Source organism: Phocoena phocoena, chromosome 3 (genome assembly GCF_963924675.1).
Source record: "Phocoena phocoena chromosome 3, mPhoPho1.1, whole genome shotgun sequence".
Lineage (NCBI taxonomy): Eukaryota > Metazoa > Chordata > Mammalia > Artiodactyla > Phocoenidae > Phocoena > Phocoena phocoena.
Window position 1 is genome coordinate 169,732,330 of NC_089221.1, and position 15,731 is coordinate 169,748,060.

General features: G+C 49.9%; 1 protein-coding gene across 1 annotated transcript; it reads left to right on the forward strand.

Annotated features, from left to right (window-relative positions):
- Positions 1-8,494: 8,494 nt before the first annotated feature.
- TICAM1 (TIR domain containing adaptor molecule 1) lies at positions 8,495-10,594 on the forward strand. Its single transcript, XM_065875110.1, has one exon. The coding sequence runs from the start codon at positions 8,495-8,497 to the stop codon at positions 10,592-10,594; it is 2,100 nt and encodes a 699-aa protein (XP_065731182.1).
- The last annotated feature ends 5,137 nt before the right edge of the window (positions 10,595-15,731 follow it).

The following is a 15,731-nucleotide window of genomic DNA, read 5'->3' on the forward strand; positions in this document are numbered from 1 at the left end:
AGTTGGGTCTTTTTTTTTAAAGAGGAGATAATAGTACTTACAGAATTTATTTTTTAATACATACAATTATTTAAATGCATTGTATTTTACACACGGCAAAGCCTTGATAATTATTTTTTTAAATATCTATTTATTTATTTGGTTGCACCGGGTCTTAGTTGTGGAAGGCAGGCTCCTTAGTTGCGGCATGTGAACTCTTAGTTGCGGCATGCATGTGGGATCTAGTTCCCTGACCAGGGATCGAACCCGGGCCTCCTGCATTGGGAGCGTGGAGACTTATCCACTGTGCCACCAGGGAAGTCCCCAAACTTGGGTTTAATGGGGAAACATTTTTGTTTTTTACACTGACCCAGTTTTTCTATTTTAATGAATTAAATATGAATAAAATTTAATATTTACTTTCTCCCCGGTAGCTGTAGCCACATTTCCAGTACTCAGTAGCCACATGGAGCTGGGGCTGCCATAACAAAGTCCCACAGGCTGGGGGCCTTAAAAACCAGAAATTTATTGCCTGACAGTCTGGAGGCTGGAAGTCCAAGATCAAAGTGTCAGCAGGGTTGGTTCCTTCTGAGGCCTCTCTCCTTGGCTTGCCGACGGCTGTCTTCTCCCTGTGTCCTCATGTGATCCTCCCTCTGTGGGTGTCTGTGTCCTAGTCTCCCCTTCTTATAAGGACACCAGTCTTATTGGATTAGGACCCCACCCTTATGACCTCATTTTAACTTGATTACCTCTGTAAAGACCACATCTCCAAATGTAGTCACATCATGAGGTCCTGGGGGTTAGGGTTTTAACATCTGAACTTGGTGAGGGGGGAACCCAGTTCAACCAATAACAGCCAGTTATCCCCCGTAATAATTATATGGGCTGGAGAGACAGGCATCTGGTCTTAGGGTTACAAACATTGGTGCCATAGGGCAGTTCTGCCCGTCGATAGCTGTGCAATCTAAGTTTGCCCCTCTATGGAATGGGGAAAAAAAAAAATCATATGCCTGTTTCGTAGCCCAGGTGTTGGCAAACTTTTCTCTGGAAAGGACCAGAGAGTGAATATTTTCATCTTGATGGGCTACATGGTGTCTGTTGCAGCTACTCAGCTCTGCCACTGTAGCCTCAAAGCAGCCATGGACCCTGTGTAAATGAGTGAGCGTGTCTGTGTTCCAAGAAAACTTTATTTACTAAAACAGCCCATGGGCCATACTTTGTGACCCCTTCCTAGGGAGTTGTGCACCGTGTCATCAGGGCAGGCTTGACCAGAAATTTGAAGGAAGGTAGGGAGTGAGCTGTGGGGATACATGGGGGAAACAGTGTTCCAGGCAGAAGGAGCAGCCAGTGCAAATGCCCTGAGGCAGGACTGTGCCTGGCAAGTTTGAAGGATAGCAGGAAGGCCAGTGGGGCAATTAAGAGATATGATATACTAGGTTTGTATATTATGTATACATATACCCACTTTGTTGCCGTAAGTTGCAATATATTGATATTTGTTTTTGAAAGAAGCAAAAAAGTATATGAAAAGAAAAAGGAACTCTTCTCTGCAGTAATATATGGCTCACATTTAGTCTTTCTTTATGGAAAAATAATTCAGGAACTAAGAAAGCACTTAAGCAATAATTATCTTCCTTCTTTTTTTGGGGGGACTGTCAGCTCCAAGAAGGAAGAGTATTCCTGTTTTATTCTTCTCTCTGTCCTGATACATTCAGTGTCCAATACATGACAGATGCTGGAAAATTACTGCTCGAATGAATGAATGAATGCTGTGTATGTATAACTTTCGCCTCTTCACACACTTCCTTTATTTATTATTTGCAACAAATATGTTCAGAGTTTTTACTCTGCGGATGGCACATTGGCTTGCTTTTTTTTTTTTTTTCTTTTAAGCTTATAAGGTCTCTTTAAAATATTTGAATCGATTGCTAACTCGAACCAACTGAGCAGATTCCTGAAAATCTGCGTTTCTGGCTTCTCTTGAAAAGTTAGCAGATGTGGTCCCACTGAGCCCATTTTCCTTCTCGGCAACACACATGAGGCAAGACCACGGCATTTAGACAGGTCGAGGTGGTTCTAGGTTTTCAGGTAAAAGCCCAAGTGCCCCCCTTTCCCCCTACTCAGGCCCACAAGTTCCTGTACAACCTGCCCCGTCCCCTCCCTGCCCTACCCTCCTCCCTCTCTCTCCCCCTCGCTCACTCTGCTCCAGACATACAGGCCTTCTCGCTGTTCCTCCAACACACCAGGCATGGTCCTGCCCCAGGGCCTTTGCACGGGCTGTTTCCTCTGCCTGGATCTCTCTTCCTTCAGATGTCCCCACTCTCTCCCCATGTTTATGTCCTGTCGAAATCTCTTCTCATCAAGACCTTCCTAAACTACGTTGTTTAAAACTGCACACAGGGACTTCCCTGGTGGCACAGTGGCTGGGACTACACACTCCCAGTGCAGGGAGCCCGGGGTTCCATCCCTGGTCAGGGAACTAGATCCCACAGGCATGCCACAACTGGAACTTCGTGTGCCGCAACTGAGGAGCCCACGTGCCGTAACTAAGACCCGGCACAACCAAATAAACAAAACAAAAAACCCCAAAACTGCACCCCTCCACCCCCATTCTTGGAGTTCATGACTCTCCTTCCCTCCTTGTTTCTCCGCGGCATTCATACTGTGATATATCATGAATTTCACTCATGTATCCGCCGATCATTTGTCCCCGCATACTAGGAAGTCAGCTCCATTTTAGGGTCTCTGCTATTTCCTGGTGCCTATCAGCATTTCAATATGTCAGGCCGCTTTCAATTTCGAAACAGCCAGACAGCCGCTCATCTCCTTGCGTCCTTCCTCCCCCCGCCCCCCCTCCCCAGCACCGCCTCTCTCTCTGATGCTTCTCGGCCACTTCTCTTCTGCCCACTCTGCTCGGTCACATCCCCCTCACACCTCTGGAACCATCGACCTTGGTCCTGGGCCATTTGACATCCGCTCAGAATGAATTAAAAAAAAAAAAAAAAAAAAGCTGAGTCATGTATACAGTGCCGTCTGTGATTTATCAGCAAAGGGGGTTGATGGATGAGTCAGCTCTTCATCTAGACCAGGCATCCTCAACGTCAGCGCTTAGTAACGTCTGGGGCTCAGTCATTCTCTTGAAGGGCTGTCCTGGGCACTGTGGGATGTTGAGCTGCATCCTGGCCCCCACCCACTCAATGCCAGGAGCACTTTTCCACGCAGTCGTGACAACAGAAATGTCCCCAGATGTCGCCATGTGTCCTCTGGGGGGATAGAGTTGTCCCTGGTGCAGGTGCACTGTTCTTGGCTCGGGGGTGGGGCGGGTCCCAACGTGGACACCAGTGGGGAACAGGCAGTAGGCCTAGCTGAGGGGCAGAGAAAGCGTTCTCGGCCCCCTGGACTGGACGTGAGGCTATGCTTTTTCCAAGTCTGAATGTGATGTAAATTGAGCGCCTGGGGATTTAAATTTGGGGGTTTGGGACACTCTCCGTGGTGTCTTTGTTCTGTGTCCTTGGGAAAGACCTTTTCTCTGTGTGTGTTTTCTTTCTTTCTTTTAAATTTTTATTGGAGTAGAGTTGATTTACAATGTTGTGTTAGTTTCAGGTGTACAGCAAAGTGAATCAGTTATACATATACATATATCCACTCTTTTTAAGATTCTTTCCCCATATAGGTCATTACAAAGTGTTGAGTAGAGTTCCCTGTGCTACACAGTAGGTCCTGATTAGTTACCTATTTTATATATAGTAGTGTGTCTATGTCAATCCCAGTATCCCAATTTATCCCTCCCCGCCTTTCCCCCCTGATAACCATAAGATTGTTTTCTACATCTGTGACTCTATTTCTGTTTTGTAAATAAGTTCATTTGTACCATTTTTTTAGATTCCATGTATAAGTGATATGATGTGGTATTTGTCCTTCTCTGTTTGACTTACTTCACTCAGTATGACAATCTCTGGGTCCATCCATGTTGCTGCAGATGGCATTATTTCATTCTTTTTTATGGCTGAGTAATAGTCCATTATATATATATGTACCACATCTTTATCCATTCCTCTGTTGACGGACCTTTAGGTTGCTTCCATGTCCTGGCTATTGTAAGCGGTGCTGCAATGAATATTGGGGTGCATGTGTCTTTTCAAATTATGGTTTTCTCCAGGTATATGCTCAGGAGTGGAATTGCTGGATCATATGGTAGCTCTCTTTTTAGTTTTTAAGGAACGTCCATACTGTTCTCCATAGTGGCTGTACCAATTTACATTCCCACCAACAGTGTGGGAGGGTTCCCTTCTTCTCCACACCTTCTCCAGCATTTATTGTTGTAGATTTTTTGATGATGGCCATTCTGACTGGTGTGAGGTGATACTTCATTGTAGTTTTGATTTGCATTTCTCTAGTAATTAGTGATGTTGAGCATCTTTTCATGTGCTTTTTGGCCATCTGTATGTTTTCTTTGGAGAAATGTCTATTTAGATCTTCCACCCATTTTTTTGATTGGATTGTTGGGTTTTTTTTTGATATTGAGCTGCATGAGCTGTTTGTATATTTTGGAGATTAATCCCTTGTGGGTTGCTTCGTTGGCAAATATTTTCTCCCATTCTGTGGGTTGTCTTTTCGTTTTGTTTATGGTTTCCTTTGCTGTGCAAAAGCTTTTGAGTTTCATTAGGTCCCATTTGTTTATTTTTGTTTTTATTTTCATTACTCTAAGAAGTGGGTCAAAAAATATCTTGCTGCAATTTATGTCAAAGAGTGTTCTGCCTGTGGTTTCCTCTAAGAGTTTTATAGTGTGCGGCCTTACATTTAGGTTTTTAATCCATTTTGAGTTTATATTATTTTATTTTTTTAAGGGATTGGGTTTTTTTGTTTGTTTGTTTTAATTTAGTTAGTTAGTTTTGGCTGGGTTGAATCTTTGTTGCTGTGCGCGGGCTTTCTCTAGTTGTGGCGAGTGGGGGCTACTCTTCATTGCAGTGGGCGGGTTTCTCATTGCAGTGGCTTCTCTTGTTGTGGAGCATGGGCTCCAGGTGTGTGGGCTTCAGTAGTGTGCCACGTGGGCTCAGCAGTTGTGGCTCATGGGCTCTCTAGAGCTCAGGCTCCGTAGTTTTGGCACACAGGCTTAGCTGCTCCGCGGCATGTGGGATCTTCCCGGACCAGGGCTCGAACCCATGTCCCCTGCATTGGCAGGCATATCCTTAACCACTGTGCCACCAGGGAAGTCCCTAATTTCATTCTTTTACATGTAGCTGTCCAGTTTTCCCAGCACCACTTATTGAAGAGACTGTCTTTTCTCCATTGTATAGTCTTACCTCCTTTGTCATAGATTAGTTGACCATAGGTGTGTGGGTTTATCTCTGGGCTTTCTATCCTGTTCCACTGATATCTATTTCAGTTTTTGTGCTAGTACCATACTGTTTTGATGATTGTAGCTTTGTAGTATAGTCTGAAGTCAGGGAGCCTGATTCCTCCAGCTCCATTTTTCTTTCTCAAGATTGCTTTGGCTATTTGGGGTCTCTTGTGTTTCTATACAAATTGTCAAATTTTTTGTTCTAATTCTGTGAAAAATGCCATTGGTAATTTGACAGAGATTGCATTGACTCTGTAGATTGCTTTGAGTATTATAGTCATTTTGATAATATTGATTCTTCCAGTCCAAGAACATGGTGTATATCTGTCCATCTGTTTGTGTCATCCTTGATTTCTTTCATGAGTATCTTATAGTTTTCTGAGTACAGGTCTTTTGTCTCATTAGGTAGATTTATTCCTAGGTATTTTATTTTATTTTATTTTATTTTTTTTAAATAAATTTATTTATTCATTTATTTATTTTTGGCTGTGTTGGGTCTTCGTTTCTGTGCGAGGGCTTTCTCTAGTTGTGGCAAGCGGGGGCCACTCTTCATCGCGGTGCGCGGGCCTCTCACTGTCGCGGCCTCTCTTGTTGCGGAGCACAGGCTCCAGACGCGCAGAGCTCAGTATTTGTAGCTCACGGGCCCAGCTGCTCCGTGGCATGTGGGATCTTCCCAGACCAGGGCTTGAACCCGTGTCTCCTGCATTGGCAGGCAGACTCTCAACCACTGCGCCACCAGGGAAGCCCCGGTATTTTATTTTTTTGATGCGATTGTAAAAGGGATTGTTTCCTTAATTTCTCTGATACTTCATTGTTAGTGTATAGGAATGAAACATTTCTGTGTATTAATTTCATATCCTGCAACTTTACTGAATTCATTGATGAGCTCTAGTAGTTTTCTGGTAGCATCTTTAGGATTTTCTATGTATAGTATCATGTCAGCTGCAAACAGTGACAGTTTTACTTCTTCTTTTCCAATTTGGATTCCTTTTATTTCTTTTTCTTCTCTGATTGCTGTGGCTAGGACTTCCAAAACTATGTCGAATAAAAGTGGTGAGAGTGGACATCCTTGTTCCTGTTTTTTTTTTTTTAAGCATTTTAAAATAGATATATTTATTTAATTAATTTATTTTTGGCTGTGTTGGGTCTTTGTTCCTGCACACGGGCTTTCTCTAGTTGTGGCGAGCGGGGGCTACTCTTCATTGTGGTGCGCAGGCTCCTCATTGTGGTGGCTTCTCTTGTTGCGGAGCATGGGCTCTAGGCATGCGGGCTTCAGTAGTTGTGGCACATGGCTCAGTAGTTGTGGCTCATGGGCTCTAGAGGTCAGGCTCAGTAGCTGTGGTGCACGGGCTTAGTTGCTCCGCGGCATGTGGGATCTTCTCAGACCAGGGCTCAAACCCGTGTCCCCTGTATTGGCAGGTGGATTCTTAACCACTGTGCTACCAGAGAAGCCCTGTGCCTGTTTTCTTATCGACAGTATTGGAAGGAAATATTGCTGGCCCCATTCATACATTGATTCATTCATTCAACAAGTATTTGTTAGGTACCTGCTGTGTGGTTCCACAAACCCTCTGATGCCCAAGGTGACTGGAAGGCAGACATATGTGGAAGGTTTAACACACAGGAGAAGGTCACCCAGTGGCCAATTCTGTTGTGGGGGGACATGGAGAGACAGACTGGGATAGAGAACCGGGGTGGTCATGGAGGGCTCCCTGAGGTTGCACCATTGTACCTGGGGGCTAAGGATGAGCTTCAGGTCACCCAGGCTAAGATCTGGGGTAAGGTGCTCCAAGCAGAGGGAACAGTGCATGCAAAGATCCTGAAGTGGGAACCAGCTTGGCATTTTTCAAGAAATGGAGAGAAGAGGAAAGAACCTCCAAAGGGCTTAGCAGCAGTGTTAGGCATAGATCTGGCCCTTGGTCATGGTTAACTCATCATAGTAATAATGCAACCTGTATCAGTTAGCTATTGCTGTGGAACAAATTACCCCAGAACTTCGTGGCTTCAAAACAACAAACATTTATTATCTCATATAGTTTCTGAACATCAGGAATCTGGTGGCAGATGAGCTGGGTGGCTCTGGCTCTAGGTCTCTGATGAGGCTGCAGTTAGGCTGTCTTCCGGGGCTGCCTCATCTGAAGGTTTAACTGGGGCTGGAGCCTGAGATTGGCGCCCCCATGTGGCTGGAGGTGGGGAGCCTCAGTTTCTCCCCTGGTGGGCCTTTCCAGAGGACCACTCACATCACGGTTTACCCCCGACAGAGTGACAGAGAGAGTGACTAAGAAGGAAGCCAGTGTCTTTTATAACCTAATGTCACAGGTGACAGCCTATCACTTCTGCCATATTCTATCAATCTCACAGAACTCTGGGACAACATTGGAAGGACCACCCAAGGCTTGAATACCAGGATGTGGGGTCACTGGGGGCCATCTAGGAGGCTGACCCTTCCTGAATGACTTCCAGTCATTGGGCTCAGAGCTTTCCATACGTTAACGCAACTCAGCTCCCTGAAACACTCCCATAAGTGGGCTTATTATCATCCTAATAGGTAGTATAGTCTTGTAGTTACGCACATAACCTCAGCCTCTAGAGCCAGACAGCTTGGGCTCAAATCCCAGCTCTGGGAATTCCCTGGTGGTCCAGTGGTTAGGACTCCATGCTTCCACTGCAGGGGGTGCAGGTTTGATCCCTGGTTGGGGAACTAAGATCCCACATGCCTTTTGGACAAAACAAACAAATCCCAGAGCTATCACCGGCTGTGTGACTTGGGGCAAATGACTTCACTTCTCTGGCTCACCTTCTTCCTCTGTGAATGGGGAAAATAGTAGCAGCTACCCGCTGGGTGACACCAGGCAGGTGCCTCCGCTGTCCTCTTGCAGAGGAGGAGAGGGAAGGTGGGGGAGGTGAGAAGTCTTGCCCAAGGTCAAGGTCTGGTGATAGGTCTGGTGGGTTTTGAAGGCATGGGGGGGGGTGTTGTCTGGGCCGCCTCAGGGCCCCCTTTCTGGTGATAACCATGTCTTTCTGCTTCACAGGTCTGCTCTGCAGCCCCCAGGGGACCTAGTACCCATGAGCAGGTAGGGACACCGGGCCTGCAGCGCAGGGGGGCGGCGTGTGGAACATGACTCCATCACCCAGTGCTTCTCCCGCCACCGGAGGCCACACCCACCTGTGCCCATGGCCAGCACAGGGCCGTCGCTTTCTGGCGCCTTTGACATTCTAGGCGCGGTGGGCCAGGATAAGCTCTTGTATCTTAAGCACAAGCTGAAGACCCTGCGGCCAGGCTGCCGAGGGGCGGACCTCCTGCATGCCCTGGTGCTCCTAAAGCTGGGCCAGGAGACCGAGGCCAGGATCTCCCTGGAAGCACTGAAGACGGACGCTGTGGCGAAGCTGGTGGCCCGCCAGTGGGCTGGTGTGGACAGCACTGAGGCCCCAGAGGAGCCCCCAGACGTGTCCCTGGCCGTTGCCAGGGTGTACCACCTTCTTGCCGAGGAGAGGCTGTGTCCAGCGCCAATGCGGGAGGAGGCCTACCGCGCAGCCGTCCGTGCTTTCAGGTCCAGGGACGACCCCCAGCTGGGGGAGCTCCAGGAAGAGGCACGAGACCGGTGCGGATGGGACGTCCTTAGGGACCTGGAGGCCATCCAAACTCTCCACTCCGATCTGGGGTGCCTCCTGCCGTCCTCGGCATCACCCTCCGGGACCCGCAGCGATCCGCGGCCCATCGAGGACCTTTCGGACTGGAGCAGAGGGCATTCCCTGAGATCCACCGGCAGCCCGGCCTCCCTGGCCAGCAACTTGGAAATTAGCCAGTCGCCCACCATGGCCCTCCTCAGCAGTCACCACAGCCCCCACGGGCCCAGCAAGCTGTGTGACAAGCCCCGGGCCAGCCCGGTGCCCGAGCCTGCCCCTATGGGCTGCCAGGAGCCCGAGGAGATGAGCTGGCCCCCATCAGTGGAGGCTGCCAGGCCCCCGGTGCGGCCAAACAGCCCAGCCCCCAGGCTTCCCGAGGTGGCCGCAGATGCATGCCCCGCCAGCCTGCACGACCCCCCGGAAGCTCCAAAAACCAGCAGTCACTACTCGGTGGAGTGCACGGATGTGCCAGCAGCTCCCAAATCTCTCCCCTCGCCTTCCAGAAACGCCTGCCCTGTCGCGGATCAGACGCCAATCCAACTTTCAGAGGAAGACACCACTTACCCGGCGGCTCAGCCACGCCCACCGACTCCATCGGCCCCCCAAACGTCCCCTCCTAAGGCTCACCCTACCGTCTCGAAGCCGGGGCCCTGTCCTCCTGAGCTGGAGTCGCCGGAGCAGAAGTTCTATAACTTTGTGGTGCTGCACGCTGGCGCCGACGAGCACATCGCGCTGCGCGTGCGCGAGAGGCTGGAGGCCCTGGGCGTGAGCGACGGCGCCACCTTCTGCGAAGATTTCCAGGTGCCAGGGCGCGGCGCGCTGCACTGCCTGCAGGATGCCTTAGACCACTCGGCCTTCACCATCCTGTTGCTCACCTCCAACTTCGACTGCCGGCTGAGCCAGCACCAGGCGAACCAGTCGCTAATGAGCAGCCTCACGCGGCACGGGTGGCAGGATTGCGTGATCCCCTTCCTGCCCTTGGAGAGTTCCCTGACCCAGCTCAGCCCCAGCACGTCCAGCCTGCTCACCGCCCTGGTGTGGCTGGACGAGCACTCCCCGATCTTTGCCAAGAAGGTGGCTAACACCTTCAAGTCCCAGAAGCTGCGGGCCCGCAAGGCCAAGTGGAGGAAGGAACAGGATGTCCGGGCCCTGCAGGAGCACAGCCAACACCTGGAGGGTGAGCGGCAGCAGGCAGCGGCGTGGAGTGCCGCGCAGTCAGCTTACTTCCATAACTACCTGTCCTACCAGAGGCAGATGGAGAAGCTCCAGGTAGCTTTCGGGAGCTACATGCCATTTGAGACTCGGCAGCCTTCTGTGCTTCAGGCGCCCTTTGGGGGACCGGGGCCCCTCGGAGCCCCACCACCAGCCTTTCCCACCCGGCCGGGCCATCAGCCGCCGCCCCTGCCTCCTTGGCTGGCGGGCATGCCCCCACCGGCTTTCCCGCAGCCCCCGGTGGCTTTCCCGCAGCCCCAGGCCTTCCCGCAGCCCCCGGACTTCCCACAGACTTCACCCGTGCACCCTCAGAGCCCTGGGCTGCAGCCCCTCATCATACATCATGCACACATGGTACAACTGGGACTCAACAACCATATGTGGAACCAGAGAGGGACGCAGGCGCCCGAGGACAAGACGCCAGAAACGGAATGACCAAGTGAGTGGACCTGATGACCTCGGCCTTGATACCCCATTTCCAGGGGTCAGTGGAACATGGGGTCATTTGCTACTTTCAGGACACTGCCGGGAAAATTGACCCCATGACTTTCTGGCCCTCCAGGTAGCCAGAATTGGATTTGTTTACAAATTCTCAGTCAATCCCTCCCTCTCTCTGGACCTTGGTGGTGGGGAATGGGTTGGGGGTATGGGTATGGTGGTGTGTTTTTTTTTGTTGTTGTTGTACGCGGGCCTCTCACTGTTGTGGCCTCTCCCGTTGCGGAGCGCAGGCTCGTGACGCGCAGGCTCAGCGGCCATGACTCACGGGCCTAACCGCTCCGCGGCATGTGGGATCTTCCCGGACCGGGGCACGAACCCGTGTCCCCTGCATCGGCAGGCGGACTCTCAACCACTGCGCCACCAGGGAAGCCCCATGGGTATGGTGTTTTAATTGTAATAAATATTTATTGAATGCTTTGACAGCGCCATTGTCCTCTGGGAGACCTCTGCCTGGCCATCTGTCAGGATAAAAACGTAGCTGCTATTGCCATAAAAGGGACAGGAGCCAAAAAGTTGCGCACGTTTGCTTTCATTTCATTGGTTAGGATATAGTCACATGGATCATCTCCGGCTGCAAAGGAAGCTGGGAAATGTAGTCCTCTGATGGGTCACGTGCTTTGCCACAAGTGTTGGTTCTAATGCCAGAGAAGGTGGAGAGAAAAGACATTGTGAGTACATTTAGCTGTTTCTGTTGCAGCCCTTTTTGGGGGAAGCGGGGGTCTGCTTTGATGCTCCCACCAAGGCTGGGCTCTGATCACACTGTGTAATCTTCAGCAAGTGCCTTCACCTCTCTGAGCCTCTGCTTTCTTATCTGAGAAATGGGTTTATGAGGCCATTGTTCCAAGGTCATCAGCAGATCGTGTGCGATAACAGTGAAATACCAGGGACAGTGTAAGTGCTCATTAACTTTGTGCCCGGTATGAAGGGGATTAATCTTTTTCAGGGTCTCAGACCTTTTGAGAATGAGAATAGAATTAATATTTGTTGAGCACTCACCGTTTATCCGTCTTGGAGGCTTTAAATCTAAACCTTTTTTTTTTTTTTTAATTTTTGGACTCACTGCACGGTATGCGGAATCTCCCTGACCAGGGATCTTCCCGACCAGGGAATCGAACCCGCGCCTCCTGCAGTGGAAGCGCAGTCTTAACCACTGGACCATCTAAACGTATTTTAATCCTCAAAAATGACCCTCCCCCCCAACGGTAGAAGCTTCTGTTGCTGGTCCCCATTTTACAGATGGGGAAAACCGAGGCAGAGAGAGGTGAATTCTGGTCCCCAAAGTAACACAGATGGGAAGTGGGGAGATTGCAATGAAGTAGTCGTATTTCCAAGGGAGGGAATGAAAGCCAGCCCAGGAAGGGCTATGTGGGCCAGGTGATCCGGGAAGCTGCAGGCCTCCTCTCACCCAACAGCGTGATTTGAACACTGACTTAGCATGCCCTTTCCTCCTCCACCAGCCACCCCAAAGGGCGGGCCTGGTGTGAGTCAGCCAGACTGTCACGCACCACTTACTATTTTAGTCGCTGACTCAGATTTTGTCGAAGGTCTGCTTCCGGCTTCCCTACCATGACATGAAACTTGGGGAGATTGGATTCTCCGGGTGGGGTTGTGGAAACAGTTTCTTTTCTTTTCTTTTTGGCCGCTCTGGTGTGGCTTGCGGATCTTATTTCCCCGACCAGGGAACGAACCTGGGCCACAGCAGTGAAAACGCCAAGTCTCAACCATTCGACCACCAGGGAATTCCCAAACAGACGGCTTCGGATCACTAAGGCTAGAGTCAGCTGCAGTTAACAGGCCATTTTTGCAGTTGACCAATATTTATTGAGCTCCTACTGTTTGCCAGGATTGTCCCAGACACTGGGGTGCAGTGGGCGCGAAGACAGATGTGAACCATCCCCTGCTCTCTTTTCAATCGCAGGTAGAGGTGGAGGGAAGGGAGTGGTGAATGAATCATCAAATGAGGAAGCAAGATAATTTCAGAAACTGAGGAGACTTCAGAAGAAATAAACTGGGCATGCACGGTGATGGGGGTGCCTCAGGAGGAAGAACTTTGGCCCAGGTGGCCAGGAAGGCCTCTCTGAGGAGGTGGCATTAGAGCCAAGACCTGGAAGAAAAGCTTGGGAAGGAAGGGTTAGATCTTCTGGGCAGAGGAAACAGGCAGTGCAAAGGCCCTGGGGCAGGACCATGCCTGCGTTGTTGCATGAACAGCAAAGATGGGCAGAGTGAGTGAGGAGGAGAGAGGGTGGTGAGGACCGGGAGGGGGAGGGGACGGGGCAGGTCGTGCAGGGCCTTGTGGGTCTCAGGGAGGACTTGGGCTTTTACCCCCAGGGAGGTGGGACCATGGAGGGCTGTGGGCAGAGGAGGGGCGGGGCCTGACTCAGGTGTTCATGGGCGACCTCTGGCCGGGGCGGGGAGGGCAGACTGGGGAGCAAGGGTGGAAGCTGGGAGCCCAGAGGGGACTGGTCCAGGCCAGTGAGGATGGGGGCTGGACCGGGTAGAGGCAGAGGAGGGAGAAGTGGGCCCATTCAGAATGTGAGCCCCTATTTCATCCCTGAGATGTTGTGAGTCGCAAGTCACAGCCCTTTTCCGGGCCTCATCTTTCTCACCTGTACCATGGACATAGTGACCTCCAGTCTGGAACTCCCGTACCTACATGTCCCTGTGTCAACCCAGTATATTTATCTATTTTTATACATTTATTTATTTATTTATCTTAAATGTTTGGCTGCATTGGGTCTTCGTTGCCGCGCATGGGCTTTCTCTAGTTGCGCCAAGCGGGGGCTACTCTTCATTGCGGTGCACAGGCTTCTCATTGCGGTGGCTTCTCTTGTTGCAGAGCATAGGCTCTAGGCGTTCAGTAGTTGTGGCTCGTGAGCTCTAGAGCACAGGCTCAGTAATTGTGGCGCACGGGCTTAGTTGCTCTGTGGCATGTGGGATCTTCCTGGACCAGGGTTCAAACCCGTGTCCCCTGCATTGGCAGGCGTATTCTTTCTTAACCACTGTACCACCAGAGAAGTCCCCAACCCCGTATATTTAAAGGATGATCATTTTGAAATCCCTGGGCTAAGGTCTTTACGTGCTGGATGAACACACTTAATCCTCTCAACAGCCCCAGGAGCTAGAAAAAATGTTCCCAATTTACAGATGAGGAAACTGAGGCCAGGAGGGCTGACATCATTTATCCAAGGTCACACAGCTTATAAGTAGCCTTCTGGGGCAGGAGAAGGAGCCAGGCATCTCTCTACTGGATTCTAGCCCATATGGAGACTCTCCAGCCTGTTAATTTATGACCTCCGTTTTTTATTTTTATTTTATTTTATTTTTTGGCTGTCCTGCACAGCATGTGGGATCTTAGTTCCCCAACCAGGGATCGAACCGGTGCCCCCTGCACTGGAAGTGCAGAGTCTTAACCACTGGACTGCCGGGGAAGTCCCTAGATTTTTAAAATTCTTTGAAATATTCCTGTTCATTTTGTTACTTGTTAATTTGTGGCTTCTCCACTACAGCCTGCCCACCCTGAGAGAGCTGGGGGCCCACGTGTCTTGGTCACTGCAGTATTTTCAGAACCCAGCACAGGATGTGGCACACAATAACTGTTCAGTAAAGTAAATCCTTCTGACAAACAATTAGTGAGCACCTACTGTGTGCAGAACATGCTGGGTGCCCTGGACACAGACCTGGTCCCTGCCCCCATGGAGCTCACTGGGCAGTGAGTGGAGAGGACATGGAGTCCTCCATCCATTTAGCCAACCAACATTTATTGAGCTCCTACTGTGTGCAGGCCCTTGGGCACAGGGATGACTGAGTAGTCACCCTCTCAGGTGACCTGAGACACCCCCATTCTGTCCTCTCAGGGCTCACTGTCCAGTGCCAGAGACAGAGTTATGGGGAGATCAGGACTGTGATGAAGTGTAGAGGGCTGTGGAGGCCCAAAGGGGACCCTTGACCAGCCTTGGGGGAATTAAGAGAATCTTCTGGAAGGAGGAAGTAAGCTGACACCAGAGGCCTAAGTTGGAATGAGCCATTGGTGGGGAAAAGTGTCCCTGGGGATGGGCACAGCATGGGCAAAGGCCTGGAGGGGAGACCACGTAGGGAAGGGCAACTTCACACACGGCCACAATTCCTGCTGCCCCAGCGCCCCCTGGTGGCAGCTACCACCTCGGAGGCCAGCCTACCCCACATGGCCCCTTGGGCCTGGGGTATTTCCTGGAGAAGTCCCATGCCCCGTCTTGGCCAAACAGCCTTAAAGAAAAATAGGGGGAAATTTTTTGAAAAGTTTCCCCTTTTTTCTTTATATATTTTAGATTGTGACTTTTTTTTTCTTGGCTACGAGGCATGGCACGTGGGATCTTAATTCCCTGACCAGGGGTGGAACCCAGGCCCTTGGCAATGGGAGCACAGAGTTCCTACCACTAGACCACCAAGGAATGCCCTAAAATCCGTTTTAAATGGCACTTCTCCAATCCTCTCCTCTGCTCTGACTTACGTTATATAAGATAATAATAATAACAAGCACAAACACTTCGATAAAACTTACTATGGGCCAAGGATTGCTCTAAGAGCTTTAGTGTAATCCTTGCTCTAAGAGCTTTAGTGCAATCCTTACCACATCCTTACAATACCCTTAAGAGGTGGATTTCATTATTCCCATTTTACATATGAGGAAACAGGCTCAGAGAGGTTAAGTAATCTGGCCAAGGTCACACAGCCTATAAGGAACAGAGATTCTAATGAAAAATATAACGTGAATTTTTTTTTGTTATGAGAATTATGTTATTTTTTAAGTGTACACTTCAGTGGTTTTTAGTATATCTCACTATATTGTGCAATCATTACCGCTATGTAATTCCAGAACATTCTCATCACTCCAAAAAGAAGCCAAGTCCCCATTAGCAGTCCCTGGGCATTCCCCTCCTCAGCCCCTGGCAATCACAAATCTGCTTTCTGTCTCTGTGGATTTGCCCATTCTGGACGTTTCATATAAATGGGATCACACACTATGTGGCCTTTGGCGTCTGGCTTCTTTTATTCAGCAGAACATAAACTTGCATTCCTAGGCCACTCCCATTATCGG

What these genes read in the sequence shown, in the direction of transcription:
- TICAM1 (XM_065875110.1), top strand. Translation starts at nt 8,495, where the DNA reads ATGGCCAGCACAGGGCCGTCGCTTTCTGGCGCCTTTGACATTCTAGGC.